The sequence below is a fragment of the Lissotriton vulgaris genome, chromosome 6, assembly GCF_964263255.1.
Source record: "Lissotriton vulgaris chromosome 6, aLisVul1.2, whole genome shotgun sequence".
In the NCBI taxonomy this organism is placed as follows: Eukaryota; Metazoa; Chordata; class Amphibia; order Caudata; family Salamandridae; genus Lissotriton; species Lissotriton vulgaris.
Genome location: NC_141694.1, coordinates 1261021178 through 1261045555, shown reverse-complemented (window position 1 = coordinate 1261045555; position 24378 = coordinate 1261021178). Strand labels below are relative to the sequence as shown.

Sequence of the window (24378 nt, the reverse complement as noted above, 5' to 3'; positions counted from 1 at the left end):
AGGCAGAGTCTGGCCAGGCCAGGCAGGCAAGGCGATGCTTAAATTACAGGTTCAGTACCGTAACCCTCCAGTTATCGTGTATCTCTTTTTGGCAGCCATCTTGGAAGGGTAGACCTACCAATTCAGAGAAAGTCCCTAACAAAAATATCAACCTAGAGGCATTGGAAGCAGCGTGCCTTTCTAACTTGTAAATACCTATTTATTTTTAACAAAACCAAGTAAAATTATTAAGAAATTCGAAATAAATTTGTAGCTTTGACTAACGAGAATTTACAAGTATTCTACAATTCACACCGGCTTACTTTGTTTAAAATGTTTACTTGCAGTAAGTCTAATGTTCTTCCAGCAACGGCTTTGATAAATCATTTAGCACAACAATAGTGTTTTTGAATAGAAAACGTAGAGCGACTAATGTTTACAAGGAGGCGCAGTCTCAAACGGCTGCCATCTTTAAACGGGTTTGCCGTTATTGGCTGCTGTGGAATCTCCGTCTCGGGGAAATCACTGGTTTAAGAGTTCGTTACGTCATTGTGCAGCGACGGCGTAGTGTTTTACTACTGTCTGGCTTCCTTACACGTGCGTAGATCTCCAGCAACTACCGAGACGGAAGCTAGACTGTCACCATGCCCTCGGCACTGGACCGTGTAGTGTAAGTACTGTGGACATTTAAAAATGACCCCTGACCCATTTATTGAGGTGGTCTGGTGTGGGAAAAACTCAGTTGCTCCCGTTCCGGCGTTTTACATTCCTTGTATTTTGGAGGTCTGGATCTTCAGTGGGCAATAACATGAGCCATGTTCTCCGGAAGCAGCACTGCCTTTAATTTGCCATGTTTTTCGGAGAAACCTAGAGCATTTAATGTATCCGATTTTGATATGTATACCTGAAGCCCCCTGGTGTATTTTTTGTATTCTGGAGCTTGTTCTTTGTTCTTAAATACAGTACTACAATTCCCAAATGAAATAAAAAACCAGAAGAATTGCTGAGTTACTTAGGTCTGAGGTGGACCATTTTTGGGTAATGGTTAATACTGCTTATTTCAGAATGACCACGTTTTTCACGAATATTTTTCTGTTCATCGGTTCAGTATTATGTCCTCGTTATTCTAAAAGCCCCGTGACTTATGTTGCTGCGAAGTGGCGGCCTCTTTGCAAAGGTTGATTGGTCACCTTTCTTCCCACTGCTGCATTTGTATGTTACAAGTGTACTAATAAGACAAACTCTTTGCAGAGACTGTTAGTAAGTGCGAAATTGCCAAAATAATGAAGTTTAAAAAAAATACTGCATTAGGCTGCAGCCTTTTTTTATTACAGCATTATTTTGTCCTCCGTCGATGCATAATTCCAGTGGCCACAAAGCAAGCGGCACATGTTAAAAGTGCTTGTGCATGAAGCAGGGATGTATGTTGTTATCACGCATACTTTTACCACGCATACCATTAGCACGCAATTTTTTACAACGCAGGATCCCTTACAACGCATACCTTTACATTACCTCTACGTCCCTCGTCCTCGACCCAGTCATAACACATGAGGTATTCCACCCGACAGGAAACAAAACAGGAAACGCTTTTTAGACTCCACCCACCCTCCTGTCAGGTGCTATATTACACCTCACCACCAGAAGCTAATCCTGTTTTGTTTCCTGTCGGTCGGAATGCTGATGGGTTACGCTGGGGTGAGTGCTGGGCACTTACCTGCATCAGGAGTCCTGTGGTGTCTTCCTTGGCGGGGCCTTGGGGGAGCTCATGGACCGACGTGGGACCTTTGTAAAGCCGGGCTGCTGGGCTTCCTGTGCTTTCCTCCATACGGGGACCCTGGGTTGCGGGGCTTCTCGGGTCCCCGTGGATTTCCTGTCTTCGCCTCCGCTTTCTGGTTCTGGGGCTGGTCGCTGCTGGGAGGGGCAGTCGGCTGCCCGCGCGTCCCTCACTTGCCGGTGATTGAGGGCGGGACGCGCTTTCTTCCGCTTCGTTTCTGCCGGCCCCTGATTGGCGGGTGCCGGGTAGGCGGTGCTTTCTGCTTGCCGGAGACCGGGAGCATCGGCCGGGTGAGGAGCCCGTGTGGGGAAGCGGGACGCTTCCGGTTGTCTCGTCATTTGCCCCGTCTGGCATGGTCGGGAGCCCGGGTGGACTCCGGGTTCCCTGACGCTCACCTGGGTGCTGGGATGGCGCGTCCTGATGACGTCATCGGATCGTTTTCAGCAGGCGGGTCGTTTCTGCATTTCCTCTTTGGCCATTGATTGGAGGCTGATTTCTGCCCCTGCGTTTGGATTTCGAAGTGGCTGCAGCTGCGGGGGTGAGTGTTTTGATGCCTATAAAATGTCCTGGAGTTCAGTTTGGGCTGTGACGCCTTGGTGTTGCTGAGTTTTGCGTTTGGCTGTTTTCCTGCGTTTGCTGTCATTACTGGTCATGGGGAAACACCACAGGAAGAGGAAACATGTCTCTCCTGTTCGGTACTCTTCCCCCTCCTCTTCCTCCTCCGACAGTGGGGATTCTGCGCCTGCTGGTCGGTGTGCTGGTCAGAGGGGCTCTGGACGCCTGAAGCGCCTGCTGTTGGAGACTCTGTCCAGTCTCAAGGCTTCCAAGAAGGGTGCAGGGGGTCGCTCTGGGGAGGCTGCCCCCCTGTATTCGGATATTTCTTCCGCTGCTTCCTCTGATGAGTCTACTTTGGGTGCGTTGGATCTGCAGGGCAAGTACATCTCGAGGGAGTTGATGCCTGATCTGCTTTGCCATGTGCGGGAGAATATGGGGTTCCCGGTGGAGCCTGTGCCCAGTACCTCCCAGGATACTGTGTTGCCGCAGTTTCGGAAGCCTGCGTCCTCTTCTATGCCTGTGCACCCGTTTGTCATGGATGTCCTCCTTAAGGAATGGAAGGACCCGGACCATATTTCTGTGCCCAGATTCATGTCTAAACTGTATCCTTTGCAGGATTTGGAGGTTGCCCTGCCTGATTCGGTGCAGGTGGATTCTGTGGTTGCTTCCCTGGTTGGTCGTCCCTCCATGGCTGATGATAATATCCTACAGGATGGAGTTGATAAGAAGATTGACTCTGCTCTTAAAAAGTCCTATGCTGGCTCTCACCTGGCTCTGCGGTCGGGAGTCTATGGGGCTTATGTGGCGCAGTCCTTGCTGGCTGACTTCAAGACTTTGTTTTCTGCTATGCAGGAGGGGGTCAGTTGTCCTGATTTGCTGGAGTCGATGGAACGTCAATCTGAGTTCCTTTCGGACATCGCTTTTGACTCTGTCAGGGCTTCAGCGTTGTCTTGTGGTTCCTCGGTGGCTGCCCGTCGGAACTTGCTGCTGAGAGGATGGAAAACTGATGCTGCGCAGCGTTCTATGGCTTTGAGGTTGCCATTCTCTGGTACTCAGCTTTTTGGGGACGCCCTGGAGACCAAGCTGCATAAAGTCTTCAAGGAGAGGAAGCATTCCTTGTCGTTCCGTCAGCCTGCTTCTCAGAAGGGGGTCGTCCTTCTCGAATGCCAGGTCCTTTCGCCAGCCTTCCAGGTTCCAGCAGTCCTCGTTTAAGGGCCAGCGGGGGGCTCGCAGGTCCTTTCCTCGGAGGTTCCAGAAGAAGCCCCAGCCGGAGGGGGGGTCGGGGGCTGCTCGCTCCTGACTATTCCGTTCCAGTGCCCGCTCTCGCTGGGGGTCAGTCCGCGGTTGGTGGGAGACTGCGGCTGTTCCTCCAGGCTTGGCTGGTGACGACATCGGACCAGTGGGTGCTGGATGTTCTTTCGCGGGGCTACCGGATGGAGTTCCTGTCCCCTCCTACTCCCTCGGGGTTGGTGGTGACCCCTTTACCTGCAGACCCTGCTCGCCGGAGGGCGTTGCTGGAGGGGTTTGGGTCACTGTTCGACAAGAGGGCGATTGTCCCGGTTCCGTCCCTTGAGCGGGGACTGGGGAATTATTCAATTGTCTTTGTGGTTCCGAAGATCACGGGAGGGTTCCGTGTTGTCATCAATCTTCGGGTCTTGAACTTGTTTGTTCAGAAGATACCTTTCAAAATGGAGACGCTGCAGAAGGTGATTCCCCTGATCCAGGAGGGTTGGGTGTTCACGTCGCTGGATCTCCAGGATGCCTACCTGCATGTCCCGATGGCGTTGGAGGATCAGAAGTTCCTTCGCTTCTGCCTGGATGGTCGTCATTGGCAGTTCTGCGTCCTTCCTTTCGGTCTCCGGTCCGCCCCCAGGGTGTTCACCAAGGTGGCTGCTCCCTTGGTGGCCCATCTCCATCTCCTGGGGGTGTCCGTGTTTCCTTACTTGGACGATTGGCTGCTCCAGGCTCCATCTTCGGAGGTCATGTCTGTCCACCTTTCATTGACCATGCGTACGCTCGAGGACCATGGCTTCCTGGTCAATCTGCCGAAAAGTCACCTGGACCCGTCTACTCGGCGGACCTTCATTGGGGCTGTGTTCAACTCTGTGATGGGCAAGGTTTTTCTCCCGGAGTCCCGGCTTCTGCGTCTACAGTCCTTGCTGAGGACGTTGCTTTCCAGGAGGTCTGCTCCTCTCCTGCAGTGGTTGGTGGTCCAGGGTCACATGTCTGCCACTGTGTTCACGGTGCCCTGGGCCAGGGTCCATCTTCGGCCTCTGCTGTGGCATGTTCAGCGTTGGGTGCCCTTTCCTGTCCTGGACTTCTCGATTCCTGTTCCGGTGACCCCAGGGTTGGTGTCTGCTCTCCAATGGTGGCTGGATCCTTCCAATCTGTCGAGGGGCATGTGGTTCCATCCTCCGCCCCCTTTGATTTTGACGACGGATGCCAGCGCCTCCGGTTGGGGGCCGACTCTGGGTCCTTGGGCGATCCAGGCACGTTGGCTTCCTTCGGAGTCACACCGGTCTTCGAATTGGAGGGAACTGTCGGCGGTGGAGAGGGCCCTTCGCCTTTTCAAGTACCGTCTTCTGGGATGCAACGTGTTGGTGAGGTCGGACAACACGGTGACTGTGGCCTACATCAACCACCAGGGCAGTACCCGCTGCCTTTCCCTGAACTTGGTGGCCTGTGCCATTGCGAGTTGGGCCGAGTGTCATCTGGTGGCCCTGTCTGCTCAACACATCAAGGGTGTGGACAACGTGGTGGCAGACTCCTTGAGTCGGAGGTTCCCGTCCTCTATCACCCTGTGCCTGTCACCTCGGATTTTCCGGTCGCTGTGCCTGAGGTTCGGGACTCCGGTGCTGGATCTCTTTGCCTCGCTGAAGGACGCCTTGCTTCCCCTGTTCTGTTCCAGGACTCCGGAGGTGGGGGCTTGGGGAGTGGATGCCTTGACTGTCCTCTGGCCTCCTTGGTTACTCTATGCCTTCCCCCCCTTTCCTCTGATCCCTGCTTTCTTGCTGAAGGTTCAGCGGGTGGGGGCTCAGGTGGTGGCTGTTCTGCCTTATTGGCCTCGCCGCTCTTGGTTCCCGCTTCTGCTGCAGCTGGCGGTGGGCCCTCCCTGGATCCTGCCCCGCTACCCGTCTCCTCTGAATTGCCAGTCGTCCTCGCTGTTGGTGCCTCTCACATTGGCGGTCTGGAGGTTGAACGGCTGTCTCTTGGGGTCCGGGGTTTGCTCTATCACCTCATCACTGTGATGCAGGCTTCCCGTAGGAAGTCCACGCTTTCCTCATATTCTATTGTTAAACAAAACAAGAGCCAAAACTGGAATGTCAATTTTGAAGACTAGTAAATTTAAGGCGCAAGCTGCTTTGATTGAAGCAAAAACAACCTATATTCCTTTAACCACAAACAAGTTTATTCTATATTGTTAATCATACTTTTTTTCTTTTTGAGCACACTATTCATCGTGCATGGAAAATACAAAATACAAAATACAATAGGTATTATATACAAAATATACAAACAAATAGATATACAGTTTCAGACACACTTGGCCATACATTCATACACCATGCATTCAAAACAACCGTAAATAGAGAAACAATGCGTCCGAGCATCGGTCAATCAGTTCAATGGAGAATATTTCCTTTCATGTTTTAACAATCTGTTATAGTTGTGATTGTCACAGTCTATCTTATTAAACCAAATAAATCCAACAACTGTTCCAACGTAAAATTGGTGACCAGATGCGGGACAGAAAGCTGGTCGACGCGTTTCGAACCCCTTTCAGTTAAGTGGGGGTTCTCCTCAGGACCGGAATGGTTCTGAAAAAAATGTCTGAAATTTATAAGCCCAATACTTGAGCGAGTCCACGCCAGCTTTTGGTTTGCTCTCCAGCAAAACCGCGCACACAGACTACAAGTCCCAGCAACCCCGGTTGTTTTGAATGCATGGTGTATGAATGTATGGCCAAGTGTGTCTGAAACTGTATATCTATTTGTTTGTATATTTTGTATATAATACCTATTGTATTTTGTATTTTGTATTTTCCATGCACGACGAATAGTGTGCTCAAAAAGAAAAAAAGTATGATTAACAATATAGAATAAACTTGTTTGTGGTTAAAGGAATATAGGTTGTTTTTGCTTCAATCAAAGCAGCTTGTGCCTTAAATTTACTAGTCTTCAAAATTGACATTCCAGTTTTGGCTCTTGTTTTGTTTAACAGTATTAGTTGGACTCAGCCATCCTGAGTAATGAGTCATGGCCCTTCTTGATTCTCTTCCTCATATTCTAAGCACTGGGTTTCCTTCTCTTCTTGGTGTGCTTCCATGGGCCTGTCCCCTGCCTCTTGTGCAGTTTCCTCTATTCTTCAGTTTTTCTGGATGGGTTTCACAAACACTTTGCTTTGTCCACTTTGAAAGGTCAGTGGGCTGCTATCCGGGCGTTTCGGGATCCTGATTCTCTTTTGCCTTCGGATGGCTTGTTGGTTTCCCGTTTGTTTCGAAGCTTTTCTCTTTCTGCACCTGTGGTACGTTCCCCGGTTCCTCCCTGGGATCTTTCTTTGGTTTTGGGTGCCTTACAGTCGCCCCCATTTGAGCCTCTGGAGTCTGTGGAGTTGAAGTTCCTGTCCTTCAAGGTGGCCTTTTTGGTCGCTATTACGTCTGCTCGGAGGTTGGGCGAGCTTACGGCGTTACGCTGTTCTCCCCCCTTCTTGAGGTTTCTGGACGACGCGGTGGTTCTTACTTTGGACCCCGGGTTTGTACCTAAGATTCGTTCCAGGTTCCATTCCTCCCAGGAATTGATTCTTCCTTCTCTCTGTCCTTCTCCCTCCTCGCCCTCTGACGTCTTGCTCCATTCTTTGGATGTCAGACGGGCTTTGTCTGTTTATGTTGCTCGTTCTGCTGAATTTCGGTCCTCCGACTCCCTCTTTGTTACCTTTGGTCTGGCTGGTAGGGGTAAAGCTGCCTCTCGACTTACTTTGGGTCGTTGGATCAAGGAGGTGATTTCCTTGGCTTACCAGGGCTCTGGTTTGCCTTGCCCTTCTGGTGTTCAGGCTAGATCTACCAGGGGTGTCTCTGCTTCTTGGGCGGCTTTCCATGGGGTCCCCCTTGATGAGGTTTGTAGGGCGGGGACCTGGGCGTCCGAGTCCACTTTTGTGCGACATTATCGCCTGAATTGTGCTCTTTCGGGCCGCCTGAATTTTGGCTCCGGGGTGCTGCGTGCAGTGGGGGTTCCCCCTACTGTTTGATTTGGTTTCTTAATAAACTTTGTCTTGCTGCACGCCTTTGTGTCTGTTCTTCTTTCTGGTTGTGGTGTGCCAAAGGCCTTTTGGGGTTGCTTTGGTATGCCTCATGTGTTATGACTGGGTCGAGGACGAGGGACGTAGAGGTAATGCCTGGATTACTTGAGGTAATCCCCATTACTCTTAGTCCTACTCGTCCTCGACCCAGTCATACAACCCGCCCGCCCTCCCTTGCTGGGCCTTTGGTGCTTGGTACATCAGGATTAGCTTCTGGTGGTGAGGTGTAATATAGCACCTGACAGGAGGGTGGGTGGAGTCTAAAAAGCGTTTCCTGTTTTGTTTCCTGTCGGGTGGAATACCTCATGTGTTTTGACTGGGTCGAGGACGAGTAGGACTAAGAGTAATGGGGATTACCTCAAGTAATCCAGGCAACGCATGACATTACATCGCAGATACTATTACAACGCATACCATTACAACGTAAGTATAGGTAAGTATATAATTTTTTTAAATTATGTATTAATAATTTTTTTAATTAAATTATTTTAATTAAATATTATTAAAGAATTTGTTAATATATATGTTAAAAATACCCCTGTACCCCATAACCCAAAACCAACCCTGAACCCTAAAAATACCCCTGTACCCCAAAACCAGCCCTGAACCCTAAAAATACCCCTGCACCCCAAAACCCAGCCCTGAACCCTAAAAATACTCCTGTACCCCAAAACCAGCCCATTACCCTAAAAATACCCCTGTACACCCGAACCCAGCCCTGAACCCTAAAAATACCCCTGTACACCCAAACCCAGCCCGGAACCCTAAAAATACCCCTGCACCCCAAAACCCAAACCCAGCCCTGAACCCTAAAAATACCCCTGTACCCCAAAACCCAAACCCAGCCCTGAACCCTAAAAATACTCCTGTACCCCATAACCCAATACCCCATATAAATGTTTTTAAAATAAGATAAACTTACGTTGTAATGGTATGCGTTGTAATAGTATCTGCGTTGTAGTGTAATGCGTTGTAAATACATGCGTTGTAAATACACTTGCGTTGTAATAGTTTGGTTGTAACAGTATTTCGTGGTAAAAGATGCGTGGTAACGGTTGTATACCATGAAGCAGAGAGACTGTGAAGTTTGTGAACTTATTTTTGGTGTGCGTGCAAATCCTGCATTGTTGATACCTAGTGAGTTACTGCTGAAACGAGGCCAATGGAGGTACCAATGGGTGAGGTGGACTGGCCTTAAGGGTCCTGTGACCTCAGTGACGGAGTCACTGTTGCTCTAGGGTTTGCTGCTTCATAGGCTTTCCTGCAGGACTTGGGGTGAACTTCAGTATGGATTGCGGTGGACAGGCCTTCAAGGTTAACCCACACTTGCTACCACTAGGGTCCTCCTGCTGGTGCTAAGGCACCAGGGCTTCTAAGACCTAGCGGGGCCTTCTAAGGTCTAGCATGGGAATGTGTTCCCTCAGGAGAGTGGACTGGTCATGAAGGCTGAACCTGGTTCCCCAGATCCAAATTTGGCAGCTCTGGCCATAGTGCCACATCCTAACTCCAACTGAATGTTACTGCCCCACCGAGATAAACTCGCACTACCTTCGGATCAGCTACCACCCGACTGTGCCCCGCTATAAACCCCTGAATGCGACTCAATTCAAATTATGCACTAGACGAGTAATATGCTGCTTGGGGAAAAAAGTAACATCCTGGAAAAAGCAAATGCTCATAGGGAATGCAAGATTAAATAAAGTATGTGAAATGTAAGCAGGAACAACAAACAACATGTTCACTGTAACGTTTTTACACTAATTATTCAGAAAGTAATTAGTGCTTTTGCCTGAACAGTTAAGGACATGGCTACAGGGACCAGAAGGGATCTCTTTCAATGTCTATTGCTTATATCCTTACAAAATATAAGCAATATGGTTTAAAAAGACCACACCTGTGAACACAGAGGCAAGGTACACATTTTGTTTTCGAATCCACCCATCAACCAGGTATAGCAATGTCTCCAGGAATGGTGCACTTCCCCACCCGCAGATAACAATGTTGTTAAAATAAAGACAAGAAACAAAGTAGCACTTCACTGGCAAACTTTGTAAAGTGGTGCTAATGTTAGGGTGGGACTTAAACCAATCTGGCCACTTTGTGACCACTCTCTTGCTTTATTTAGTTATTTATTTTAAATATTTTGAATCTTTTGTTTATCTCCATCTCGAGGCTGCACTTTGGAATAGAAAAATGTCAGAAAAAGAGACGTTTCCAGCAATTTTATTTTCTGTTTTTGGAACTATTTCACAGGGTAACAAATTAACAAAAGGAGAGGAAAAAGAGGGTGAGAACAGTTTCTTGAAGTTCTGGTTTTCAGCAAGTGAGCAGGATCGAAACAGAAAGAGAAGAGGTTAAAGAGAAGGGGATAAAATGGACATGGTCCTGTTCTTTTCTGGGCAAAAAGGAAAAGACAGAGTCCTTTTCTGGCCACCACACCAGTCACTGAATGGCCACAAATGCTGAGTCTTATCTTTAGTTATTTCTGCCGTTCTGGGACGCATTTTTAAAATAAGAGATGGGGAACTGATTTTATTAAATTAAAGAAGTAGGGGCACGCCTGGTGCTGCTGATCCTGCCCACATTCACCACTGATTCAGACATTGACTTGACTTGACTTCCTACATGTGTCAGTTCCTTTAGTTGGATCCTTTCAGACTCCTAGGTATTACTTGGACCTCCCTTTGCAATAAAAAAGACCCAGTGGCTTCACGACTAATAAAGCATTTATCCACCAAATTCTGTACATGTCAACAGTATTGCATGGTACATTAGGGCCACACCGGGACATATTGTTTGGAGTCAAGGACAACAAGTTTTCATGTGTATTTGGTCCTTGGGACAAGTCTGCCCACCCCCCCTACAGCACAAACCCTTTGGATACCAGTTTACAGTACCACATTATGGATCAGGCAAAGACATTGCCTGCAGTTAAGGTAATATTTGTGTCCATTTGTTAACAGCTGTTTAAACTTGGATTATTCTTTGCTTTCAAAATAAAATGTAAAAAAAAATGCAAAAGCATTTAGCTAAACTGCTGTAACATTTTAGGTACTGTTTGCAGCCATCGCACGCCAACACAACCTGAACATCATCTCCTACGCCGATGACACCCAGCTGATCCTCTCCCTGACCAACGACCCCGCCACCACCAGAGCCAACCTACACGAAGGGATGAAAGACGTGGCCGAGTGGATGACGACCAGCCGCCTGAAACTGAACACAGACAAGACGGAAGTCCTCATCCTGGGCTCCTCACCCTCCTCCTGGGACGACTCCTGGTGGCCCCCCGCCCTGGGCAACGCACCCAAACCGACTGACCACGCACGCAACCTGGGCTTCATCCTGGACTCCTCCCTATCCATGACCAGACAAGTCAACGCCGTCTCCTCGTCCTGTTTCAACATCCTGCGCATGCTACGTAAGATCTTCCAGTGGATCCCCACCGAGACCAGGAAGACGGTCACCCAGGCCCTCGTCACCTGCCGACTGGACTACGGCAACGCCCTCTACGCCGGAACCACCGCCAAGCTCCAGAAGAGACTCCAGCGGATCCAGAACGCCTCGGCGAGACTCATCCTCGACGTCCCCAGACGAAGCCACATCTCCAGATACCTGAGAGACCTGCACTGGCTCCCGATCAACAAAAGAATCACCTTCCGGCTCCTCACCCACGCACACAAAGCCCTACACAACCAAGGCCCGACCTACCTCAACAGCTGCCTCAACTTCTACGCTCTCAAACGCCACCTCCGCTCGACCAGTCACGCCCTCGCCGCCGTCCCCCGCATCCGCAGAGCGACAACAGGAGGAAGGTCCTTCTCCCACCTGGCCGCCAAGACTTGGAACTCCCTCCCTCCCGACCTACGCCTGACCCAAGACCACTTCTCCTTCAGGAAGAAGCTCAAGACCTGGCAGTTCGAGCAGTAGCGGACCCCCCCCCCCCCCCCCCCCCCCCCCAAGCGCCTTGAGACCCTCCGGGTAAGTAGTGCGCAATATAAATGCCTATGATTGATTGATTGATTGATTCCTGGAGTAACATGTAGTAAAATGTGTTGATGTATGCTAGTATTTCCCCAAAATATTCAGAATGGAAAATCAGTGTAACCAGTTTTAATAGGATTATGGGAAGCATAAAAATAAACAAGCAGTGGTAAAGCCAATAGGTCTGAAATTGTTGGTCAGCCTTTTGGTTTTGTCAATGCATGACTTGTTTTGGCATGTTTTTTGTAAAACCATATTGGTGTGGGAGCTGCCGGGCCCTCCTCATTATACCTAAAATTGGCAAAAGCAAAAATTGTTTTGATCTCAAAAGGGCACATTGCCACAGGAATTATTGGCACTGAACAAAACGACTGTGTCGATTATGCTCCTTGTGAAAGAACAAAATGCTGTCACTCACAGTGAAGCTAGCCGACAGGCAGAATTTTAATAAACACATGTCATGGTTTATCGCCAGACCTAATTAAGGGCCCAATTATTAAATAAAGTCTCAAAAGTGCACTCATGTCCTTGCATTAAGTGCAGATATTTGACTTTCGTGAATTTACAAGACTTTACAGAAGTAGGCCAAGAAATGGTACTTCTAGAAAATATTTATGAACTGCATTTTAGCATGAGCAAATATGCAGGTATAGATTTGCTCATGCAAAAATCTGAGTGTTTGCAAGTTCACTTTCCCTCCAACCACTTTTTTCCCAACCCTGGAAGAAGTTTTATATCTGCCATTGTCAGGAGTAAATTTCCAACCTTTCTTAGTATAGGAAAAGATTAGAGAAGAGTTGGTGAATACCCTTAAACATTCAAGTTAGTAGGTTTGCACAGACTCAAAAGGGCAATCCAACCCTGGTCCTGATGCTCACCTTCAGCGCCAGCATGTAGATCTGCGGAAACGTCGCAACATAAGGGAATTGCTAGTGTTCAAACCCTACTATGGAAGGAGCCCTGGCATAATCAGAGAGGCTATTTTAGAGCTCTTATATAATTGCTGCCATAATGTGTCACCGCATTACATGGCACAAAAGGCACAAGTGGATTTTGTTACAGGACAAGTAGATATTTTATTAAATTCCACACCCCTGTAGCCTATTAGCAGGTTTGGGTGGAGTTCATTACAAATGTATGAGATTAGATCAATGGTAGTTCCTGAGCAGTAACAGGACAATGCATACATTCATCATTTAGAGTTACTTTGGTAGGCTGGGGTTAAGAGAAATTACAGTAATATCTGTCTGGCAGCCTCAGCCTAATCTGCTACAAAGTTCCGTCTTTATATGTATTTTTTGAGCGTCAAGAATGCTTGGAGTCTTTACTGGGTTTTTAGTTTATTGTTATTTTGTTCTTTACATCACTTGTCTTGAGTACAGAGGGTGAGTGCCAGATTAAAAGCGAACCGCAATAGAGAAAACTAAAATTGTGGTGAGAAAGTACATGTTAAGAAGCAGTAGTAAATACCACAGCAATTATAACCTTGTTGCTTCAAGGTTTTGTATGAAATGAAGTGGAAAAGAGAATAAACAATAGGGAGGATTATGAAATGCAAAGAAAGTGGAACAGCAAAGGTTATAAATTGTTTGCAGAGCTATAATAGGTTTTCCTGCTTTGCTTGATCGTGGGAGTGCTAGTTCTATAATGAAGGTGCTGCTGTGGTTCACCTTGTTGTGGCTACCTAGCTGTAACATTTATTTTTGCTTCTGAGGTTTTCCATGGCAGCAGAGAAAGAGTGAAGATGGGGAAGTCTTTCCTATTGGAGGACTTCGAATCTTATTGGATGAGTTGGAACTTGATTTTTGCCTCGAGAGACAGTCTTTATGGGGCTCTTAGCACTGGGGTTATGTGGCCAAATTTCTTGAAGCAGGAAGTCAGTTTGGTGAGGTCAACTGTCAATAAAGCCAGATCATATTTAGATTATTTAATTGTAAGTTAATTTAGAAGACCTGAATTGCTCGGACTACTTGTCTAAAATCTGATAATTTTAGAAGTGATTTAAGTCTTTTAAGTGAGAACGATGTAGCTCTCACAAACTTCAGTCAATTTTGTGCCTTGATTGAGACCTTGAGGGATCGACATGTGACCAGTGCTCTAATGAAGCAGTTCACTCCCAGCATAACAAGGTGTTAGTGATTGTCAAGAATTAGAGGTGGGCGAACCACTGAAAGCTCAGACCAGGTTCGAGCCTGAACCCTGTCTCTGACAGCGCTCGAGGTTCTGTTGGAATCTCAAACCCATTACAAGCCTAGATTTCATGTGGCTTCTGCCGCTCACTATTGCTCTTTACCTGTGTGTAGGAAGCTGGCTCTTTATATGGTATACTGGCAATGTTCTTTACTGCACTTCAAACGGCTGCCGGGACTTTAACAGATATTCTGCCTGGTGCCGCGCTCACTCCCCACTGATAATTCCGAGTGTCCTACCTGAGTCCAAATGTCAGTAGTTCGCTTCGGAGCCCCAGAGTAGAACGCAGTGACTTCCAAACACTCTTTATATGGTATACTGAAAAGAGGTATACCGTGCAAAGAGTCCAGGTATTCCCTTTTGAGTGGACAGGGGCTTGCTCTAGCAACGCCAAGGGGGTCTTCTAGGGTGTAGTGTGGTCGAGCAGCCATAGGCTTATCAGAGAGGAGTGTTGGACATCTGCAAAATACAGACACATTCAATAAATGATGCTCACTACTCAATAAGGAGAGCCACACCAATTTATAAAAATAACACACATATATATATCTTGAGAATCGTCACACAGCGCCCGCTGTGAAATCCTTCAAATGACAAAGAGCTGACCCTTTAATAGCTGGTGCAGTGATTTTATTATAATTTCATGAATGCCAGCGCGCCCGCCATGACGCGTTTTGCCTCGGGTAGAAGCTTGATCACATGACATACTGCTCACCCGGGAGATAGACTTTTAAAGTGACAGTGCATAGCCATTGGCAGTAAACATAGACAAAATACTGAGCAAAATACGCAAATAAATACATATTATATCTTATTTCAATAGCAGCATTTCAGGGCACAATGTGTATATACTTTTTTTTTATAAATATATACAATTAAGAGTAATGTGAAGAAGAGTAAATAAATAAAAGTCATAGTGACTATTATCCAATTAAAACTCAATTTCTCTTAACACATTAATTAATATAGGGTCAAAATAGTTAATTTGTTTATATGACCTATCAGCTCTTTCAAATTGTTATGAGTACACTATCCTAGTGCTGCCGCACAGTTGTCTAATCTATGATGTATCAATACAACAATTTATAGCTGCAAAAAAATCACTGTCCTAGTTCTTTTATAGTTCCATTCAGGCCAAGTGGCCCTATTCCTGATTCTAGTCTCCCAAAGGGTTAAAGGTGTCAAGCGCAAAGTGCAAGAAAAAGAAGTGCAATAAACAAAATTTATATAAATAAAGAGACAAACAGATTATAAAAACAATTGTTTCATGAGTAACTTCACCAAGCATAACTTCTATCTGTATCTTGAAATCCTAGATCCTATTGCTGAAAACAGGCTTACTCGGACAGGCACCTATTAATTTAATGAATCCTATGTACAAGTATTTAAATCCTCTCTATCGTTCAATCCATTTGGATTTTTCGTGTTAAGCTCCAATATATATCTTGTCTCTAGCAGACGGAGTTTGGCCTCGCGGTCTCCTCCTCTCCAGAAGCTATCACTGTGTCAATGACATAATATTGGAGCTGTGAGGGATTCCCTGAGTGTGTTGATTCAAAGTGCCTGGCAACTGGGTAAGCCTGGTCGTGTTCCACGATCGCCTGTATGTGTTGGAGTATCTTTTTGTGGGCGGACAGTCGGGTGCTACCAACATATCTCAACCCACACGGACACTCCAACACATAAACTGCGTAATCTGTCCTGTACGTTAATCTTTTGTTTATTGGAACTGGTTCCTGTCTGAAAGGACTGTTGTAGTGCGTCCTATTGCTGCCATACCTACAAGCCTTGCACTGGGGGCAGATCTTAAAGCCCGTGCTCAAGGATAACCAAGTGGTGGAAAGTTTTGGTTCTAAAGTATTCCTAACAAGAGCTTTTGCCATAGAAGGTTATTTACGGAAGGTAAGCAGAGGTCTGTTGGCTACCTTATGTCCAATAATTGCATCACTTTTAATCAGGTTCCAATTCCTGTACAGGATCTTTCTTAATTCACCATGTTGGCGATTATAGGTTAATATAATACGCAATGGTGTATTATCAATCTGACCCTGGACTGCCTCAATCTTTTCCTTAGGAAGCATTGCCTCATGTCTGGTGATAGAAAGCGTACGGTTAATAGCTTTTACGAGGCATTCATTAGAATATCCTCTTGCCAGAAAGCGTTTTCTGCTCTCCTACTGCGCGACTGCACATTCTGCATCTGTACTACAGATTCTTCTGATCCGAAGAATCTCCCCATAGGGGATGCTCCGGATCAGATGTGCCGGATGGTGACTGGCAGCGTGCAGAACCGTGTTGCCGGCAGTGGGCTTCCTATATAATCTGGTTGCTAGGATATCATTCTCCACATAAACCTCCACATCTAGGAAACAAAGTGATCTGGAACTGATATTGCATGTAAACTTCAAATTAATCCTGTTATTATTCAGTTCTTCAACAAATCCCTAACTTGGGTGACCCTCCAGATGAAAAATAAGTCATCTATGAATCGTAAATAGAGGATGATTTTGTCGGTGGCAATCTCCAAGTGTTGGCCATAAAGGACCCGCTCCTCCCACAGCCACATGTGTTAACACGCGTAGCTGGGGGAGAAGCAGACCCCCATAGCCTCACCTCTGACCTGTTGGTAAATAGCATTGTTGAAAAAGAAAAAATTCTGTTCCAAACACATCTGTGTCATGTTCAATAACATCCTATTGTGGCTTGCCAGATTCACAGGAAGTTTGTCAAGGTAATATTCCATGGCTTGCAGTCCATCACAGTGTCTTATAGAAGTGCACAACGATGAGATCCTGAGTCATTAGCCATAAATCAGGTCCCCAAGGTAACCCTTCCACTTTGCGTAGAAAATCAAAGGAATCCTTCACATACGATCTCAAAGATTTCACTGCATCCTGGAGAAAGTAGTCAATGTATTTGGACACATTTTCAATCGAACTTTCAATAGCCGAGATAATTGGCCGACCTGGTGGTCTGTCGGCTCCCTTATGAATTTTGGGGATTAAGTAAAAAGACTGAACCACCGGATGTTCTTTTTTCAAATATCGGAATTCATCTTCCGATAGGAGTTAAGTGCTTCTCCAGGCTTGTAATTTCGAGTGTTGGTCTGCCCATGCCGTCTTTAAATTTTGAATGTCGCTTCTTCGTTAACAAGAAGGGTCCCCCAGTTGGGCTTCTGCCTCCTTTTGGTACATTTGTCGGGGCCACAAGACAACGTTCCCGCCCTTATCAGCCTGTTTCACTATTATATCGTGATTCGATGATAATTTGCTGATGAGTTGATTATAACATCTATTCTGTTTGCTGATGTAAAATCTTTTTTTGTTTGTGGCGGTATATAGTTTCTTTAAGTCCTGCACCACTATTTCCTGATAGGTGTCTAAATTATCATGCACCATCACCGGTTGAAACGTAGACTTTAGCTTGAAGGTGGTATTGCACTGGCTCGTAGGTTACATGATAGCATAATCCCTTGGTTGTCTAGATGTTGACTGCTCGTTTTTGTAGTGCCCAAATCTCCTCACAAGTATTCTTGTCCTCACTGTCCGCCATTTGGGGACTGTGTATTTCTGCAGACTGATTTTTCTTTTTAGGTTGAGGCAGGAAAAACTTGCTTAATTTCAGTTTACAGGTGAACCTGTAGATGTCCATTCTAGTATCTGCATAGTTCATGTTGCAGGGTGGACAATATGATAATCCCAAGTTCAGGACAGCCGTCTCCCGCGCAGCCAGTTTGAAGTCTGTCAAATTTATCACTGTTCTTGATTCTGTTGGTTCGCCTTTTTCTTTTGGAACCTGTTCCAATGACCTCCTTTCCCCTGCTTGCCTCCACTTGTTTTTGCGGGCATGGCATTTTCTCCGCTCACTGCGTTGGTGTTTGCCCTTTGTTTTTTGTGCCAGTAGGTACTCTTGGCCTCAATGTTTCCCGCCGATCCTGGCACAGACAGTTGACTTCTTGTCCCAGGGATAGTTTTGTAAACCCCAAATTCGGGTTTCTTACTGGGTCTCTTTCAGCAGCCGAGCTAAAATCCGAGGCTGAGACAGATGTAACCGTTGCTTCACTGGTTGTGCGTAGGGCTGTTCTATTTCCTTTTGCCCTGACTTTCACAGCCTCGTACCGACGCGCAAATGTAAACACTTGCCCGTTTTGGTAGTCAATGCGATCTCTTTCGAATTTGAAGGCTTTTCTTTTTTTAATGACCTCTTCCTCCTTATTGAGTCTGACCATCATATCATTTCTCATTTTCGTTAGTTGATCTGTTTTTTCAAGTTTGGCCAATTCATGCTCTAAAGAATCTATTTCCCCATGCAATTTAATACGGTCACTTTCTGCGTATTTGACCAATATATACAATAATTTTCTGGAGGACTCCAAATTAGTCTCCGCCCACTCTGTCAGCATTGCAGGGTCAGGGTTCTCATAACTCGGGGCTATGGTGATGCGTAGCCCCCTGGGTACACTTCCAACTTGTAGGTATCGTGAAAGGGACCGGTGCTCCCACCAATTTGACTGTTCCGAGCTCATTAATCGCTCTAATTTCCTGAACAAGTCCCTCGTGGTGGGGCACCCGGTATTATGACTTGCTGGTGTTGTACTCGTCGATCCCCCAGCCGGGGAATCGAGAAACATGCAATCTGCTGCCTCCGCTCGACTGCGCAGTACGTCAGCGGACATGATTTTATGCGCTTCGAATGTATGGCAATGTTCTTTACTGCACTTTAAACGGCTGCCGGGACTTTAACAGATATTCTGCCCGGTGCCGTGCTCACTCCCCACTGATAATTCCGAGTGTCCTAGAACGCAGTGACTTCCAAACACTCTTTATATGGTATACTGAAAAGAGGTATACCGTGCAAAGAGTCCAGGTATTCCCTTTTGAGTGGACAGGGGCTTGCTCTAGCAACCCCAAGGGGGTCTTCTAGGGTGTAGTGTGGTTGAGCAGCCATAGGCTTATCAGAGAGGAGTGTTGGACATCTGCAAAATACAGACACATTCAATAAATGATGCTCACTACTCGATAAGGAGAGCCACACCAATTTATAAAAATAATATATTATATCCATATCCACCAGAATCAACATGATCAGGTAAGTACGTTTCGAAATAGAGATTTGTTTAAGTTATAAAAAAGTGTTATCTTATGGGAGGAAAAACAAATATGGCATGCAGGTATAGTACAGGGACTTGCAAGACCAAGATCCTGGACTTAAGGTGAGTATGGGGCAAGTTCCAAGTCGGCACCAGCATGTCCCCTGCAGCGGCATTAGGGTGGCTGGGTGTAGTGGTGCAATACAGTGTCTGGTGCTCAGAAGTTAGTCTATAGGGATCAGTCTTCGTGAAAGAGGCTGAAGGTTTGGATTGGGAGTCTACTTTGGCTGAACCAACAGGGGAGCTCAGGCCTCCTGATTCTCCATGGGTGACGGGTGCAGGGGTGTCTTTAGAGGTTGGCTTTTTATATCTGGGAGCGATCGAGGGGACCTGCTAACAGAGGCTGCAGGCAGCATCGAAATCCCTAGCAGGAAAACCAAGCTGGGTTTTGAGTCCGGAGGGTCAGGGGACCATGTTGGCACCGTTGGCACACTTCAGCTCGGGCTAGGTGGCTCGGGTGCAGTGGTGCTTTCCAGCATCAGGTTTTCGTGGCCTTGGATCCTCACAGTTCTTTCTTGGTACCTACAAGGTGCAGGGGAGCAGCTCCTGGTTCGTGGGTAAAGTACTGGCAGTTCTCCCTGGCTTTGGAGAGACAGCAGTTGCAGAACAAGTCATCTTTTGGCGCAATTGTCGGTCAGCAGACAGGTCGGTAGGGTTGGTGCCAAGTCAGGGGCTGGATCGTCTGTTCTTGCTTCTTGCGACTCTTGACACCTGCCTTCTTTCAGATCGACACAATCCGAGTTCCTCGTGCCAAGAGCTCCCCTTAATACTAGATTTAGGGGCATTAGGGGGATGTAGGGTAGTAGCCAATGGGCTACTTACCCCTGCAATTACTATGCCCCCTATATGACCACTTCATCTGGGAAGTGGGCATAACCCTGTCCCAGAGTTCCTCAGTTTGCCATCACCTTGAAAAGTAATATCCACTTCAGATATCCCACCTTAGGGGTGGTACTAGCCTGAGGGTGGGCATGCCTATCTGACTACTAATTTTCCCACCTTGCCCAGGTGCCAAACAGACCCTGGTTGAGGGGGGGTCAGCATCCTTTTATGTGAGGGAAGCCAGATTTGCATACCAAAGGCAGCAGGCTATTTGAGGCTCCCTGTGGTTGGAATGTTAATTCACTGGTCATCCTGTGGGAGGGGGTGTAAACGCCTTCTGCCCGAGAAGGGTTTGTTTTTAACCTCCTGAGAGCAAAGGCCCTCACCCTTTGGGGTAACAAACTAATCTCTGGCAGCAGGCTGGCTAAGACTAGTCGGCAAGCACACTAGAAGTAGGTAGGTTTTCAGGAGGCACCTCTAAGGGGCGCTCTCTGGGTGCATGTATTAATAAATCCAACACGAACCAGTGTGGGCTTATTAATACTAGATATTTGATACCAAACATCTGTTTTCAGTGAAGCCACTGTGTAGCTAAAAAACTATTTCGTTTGATTTAATAGACTATATTGTCACTCTTTCTATACAAATCTGGACCACCTACAGGGTAAACATGACAATTCTTGCCTCTTAGTTCACTAATGACACTGTTACTAGGGTGGGGATGGAGGGGGGGTGGTGGTGCAGGAAAGGTTTAATGAGTACTACTCAGTGCAGTGCTGTAATGTGACATATAAAGGAAAGGTCAACGCTTCAATATGTTAAAGAAATATATATATATATATATTTTTTTTTTTACATTTTGATGGAAAGTTATGTTTTATGTGATATTTGTATGATTTACACAGCAAAACATTGTCGGGGCTTTGTTCGCGCACAGGTTCTAAGAGCAAAACAAGACCCTTGGCATGGCTCAGACTCAACTCTCCCTGTTAATCACCCACCTCTGTTACGAATAAGATGAACTATCCTGAGATTGTCATTAAAGCCCATGCAGGTTTGCAGAATGTTTAATCCATTCATCGGTTAAGGTGTCAAAAAACATGGCAGAGATAAGGAAGGGTAATGTGACAGCACTTGCCCCTGGACAGTATTTGGTGGCTGTCTGAGAATGATATAAAGGGTACTAGAGAAAAAATATATTTTGCTGATGGTATGCAGAGTTTAGCAAAAAAACTCGATTAGCGCAATGGCAGTACAGTTTGCTGACTTAGATGCTACTATGGATCGATTTAAAAAAAAATAAAAAATAAATAGCAGCCTGCTTGTAGGTAGAAATGCACTCATAGGAATAAATGTTTAATTTGAAATCAACAAAAGTTATCAAAATAATATAAACACACCTCAATAACTGGGTTTGTGCGTACCACTGCTGCTGATTTTGCCCTTTCGTACCTTCGTAAATACCCACTGGTTCTACTAATCAGCCTGGTCATGCTCATTTTATCATGTGATAAAAGGTGGAAGTCTGAGAAAGGTAACCGGGATTGTAACATGCAATTAGTGCTCACAGTTTGGGGAGTTACCCACTCCGATGTTTTACCTAGGTTGGAACCTGTGGCAGAAAGCCTTAAAGACATTTCTAGCCCCTTCCATGCTCCATGACGAGCTCAGCTAGTCATGCAGTACACTGGTCGTGTGCTTATGACGAGCTGAGCTCGTCGTGAACAATGGGAAAACTCAAAGCTCAGCACCCAGCGGGAATTGCCTTAGCAGTCAAGGTGCTAACATGCGCACAGACCCACATGTATTTTACTGGGATTGGAGCCTGGAGCTTTGACTTCAAACAGATCTCTGCAGTTGGCATATCACGTCGTGATCTACCACACAGTTTTTTTTAACGAGGAACCATTTCAGATAAAATGTGAAAACCATGGCCGTTCCTTGGAAGACATAGCTCCCATAATGAGTGTTCTGGAAGCACAGGGTGCCCGTAACTCATTGACCCTTTTCACCATATAGCAGAAACAAAACAAAAAGTTTGTTGTGGAACATTCCAAGTGCCAGTGTCTGCTTTCCACAGAAAAGTTTGTTGCACTGTTAGTGTCACTGTAGAAATCCAAACACTGTGGACTACTATTTTCAATTGAATCTAATGGGGATGAACAACCAACGTGCTAAAATACACTGGCTTTCCACGCCCTTCTTTAACAAAAGTGCATCGTTGAAGACACCAGTGTAGTTAACGCTAACTCATCAATCTCCCCGTCCGAGTTCCTCGGACACCCCTTCCAGTTCCAGCGTACCATTGTAACACTCAACCAAACCCGCTGACTGTGGATGGTTTGCCACATGGAATTTCTGTTTGATTCCGAGACCAGAACATACTTTCTGCATTATCTGGCCTACGAATTCACTTCCATTGTCACTCCAGACAATGCGCGGCAAACCAAACCTAGGGAAAAATTCCTTCATTAGTACTTTAGCAGTTGACAAAGCAGTGTTATCTTTCACGGGGTACGATTCAGAAAAGGGGGGTGGTGATGAACAGAGTGTCTGAATTAAGCAGACCACTCTTACCCAGTCCAAAGATCAGGGCTTGATCCATCACCGTTATTTATCTCACTGCACCATCCCAGCTCAGAACCTGGCTATATGCAAATCAGTCTGTCCCTGGCCCAGTGCATCATGGGAACAGGGCAGACTAAACTACCAAGCCAATTCTTCACCAGAAAGGAGACAAGCTACCGGGGACCGGTTTCTGGCATTTCAGCCGTCTTCGGCCCGGCTTGCTTGAATCCTGATGGTGCAGTGAGAAAGGGACTCATGTCTGAGTGTACCCTGCCACACCTATAGTGGCCAAAAACGATTCAGAATTGCTTAATTCAGACACTCTGTTCATCACCACCCCCTTTTCTGAATCATCTTTCAAGGGGTAGGCCTCTATCCAGCGGGAAAATGCACATACCACCACCAGAACATACTTGAGGTTGTTGCAGCGTTCCATATGAATGTAATCGATCTGCAACACCTCAAAGGGATATGACGGGGGAGCAAAATGGCCTGCTAGAGTTGGGGTTCCTTTTCCTGGGTTATGCATTAAACAAACAATGCAATGTTTAACCACATTTTCTGCACATTTCGGAATTCCTCCATTCTGCCATACCGGAGCCAAGAGCTTACATATGTTTTTTGCACTAATGTGAGCTGGGCCATGAGCCATAGTCACGACCGGCAACACATAAGCGTCCGGTAACAACCATCGCTGATGTTCCGACAACTCTGTCCAACAACCCGTTGGATCTAACATTCTTGTCCTTTCTTTCCACATACTCAATTCTTTCTCAGTAGCTTCTCCCTGAATCGTTTTCACACATTCAATCGTATCTTCACACATTCCAATTTCCCTCACCCAATTTGCAGGGCCTGCCACATACATTCGACTAGTGGTGTTTCTAGCTGTAGTTTTCGCTATCTCGTCTGCAAACGCATTTCCACGACCCACATCATCTGTGATTTTCTTATGTGCGCTGCACTTTATGATCGCTATCTGTGCTGGCAAAGTAAGTGACTCAAGAAGATTAGTTACCAACTGACCATGCTGAATCTTTGTCCCATGAGAGGTAAAAAATCCTCTCTTCCTCCATAACTTTCCTAAACTATGCGCAACACCGAACGCATACTGACTATCTGTATACACATTCACTCTCTTTCCCTTCGACAGTACACATGCTCTAGTCAAAGCTATCAATTCAGCTGCTTGGGCTGAATTATGTCTAATACGTGCCGTCTCAACAATAGTGCATAAGGTGGTAACAGCATAGGCAAGAGAGAAAAATTGGGAATCCATTGTCTACAGTAGGAAGTGATACCCAAAAAGGCACGTACTTCTCTCTGTGTGGTGGGTACAGACATCTGTGAAATAGCATGAATACGTTCTGGGGTCAATCGCCTTCCCTCCTTCGACAAGAGATGACCTGAATAGGTCACTTCTTGTCGGACATACTGTAACTTGGAGGGTGATACTTTATGATTCAGGACAGCCAGATGATGCAACAACGCAACAGTCACACTCCTAAACACATCTTCCGTATCAGCAGCCACCAGCAAATCATCCACATACTGAACAAGCGTAGCACCTGGAGGCAAAGGAAAAGTATCAAGTTGACATTTAAGAGCTTTACTGCTCTAAAAAAAAAAAGAGCTTTACTGTAAATAGAGGGACTTTAACAATAGCCTTGAGGAGCTCTCTTAAAGCGAAAACTTCGGCCACCTAAAGAAAAACCAAAAATATCCCTACTCTCCTCAGCAATGGGGATGCTAAAGAAAGCATTCTTAAGATCGATCACTGAGAACCAAGCTGCCGAAGCAGGAATCATCGTCAATAAGGCTGTAATGTCCGGAACAACAGGAAACTGTGGTACCACTATTTTGTTGACTTCCCTTAAATCAATAATAAATCTATAGACAGGAGGCTGTGAAGGATCTGTCCTTTTAAGGATCGGAAGAACGGGGCTATTACAAACATTGCCTCTAGTCTCTTCGACCACGCCTTTCTGAATGAAGTCATCAACAATGGCCAATAATGCTCTCTCTCCATCACTAGAAATACGATATTGAGGAATGCGTG

General features: G+C 46.2%; 1 protein-coding gene across 1 annotated transcript in view; it reads left to right on the top strand.

The window, feature by feature from the left end:
• Positions 1-515: 515 nt before the first annotated feature.
• RPF2 (ribosome production factor 2 homolog) overlaps positions 516-24378 on the top strand; it is a 76055-nt gene continuing 52192 nt past the window's right edge. Inside the window, exon 1 of the mRNA XM_086927377.1 lies at positions 516-649. Within this exon, the coding sequence (XP_086783503.1) occupies positions 624-649 (26 nt within the window). The 5' untranslated portion in view covers positions 516-623. The remainder of the gene's footprint in view (positions 650-24378) is intronic.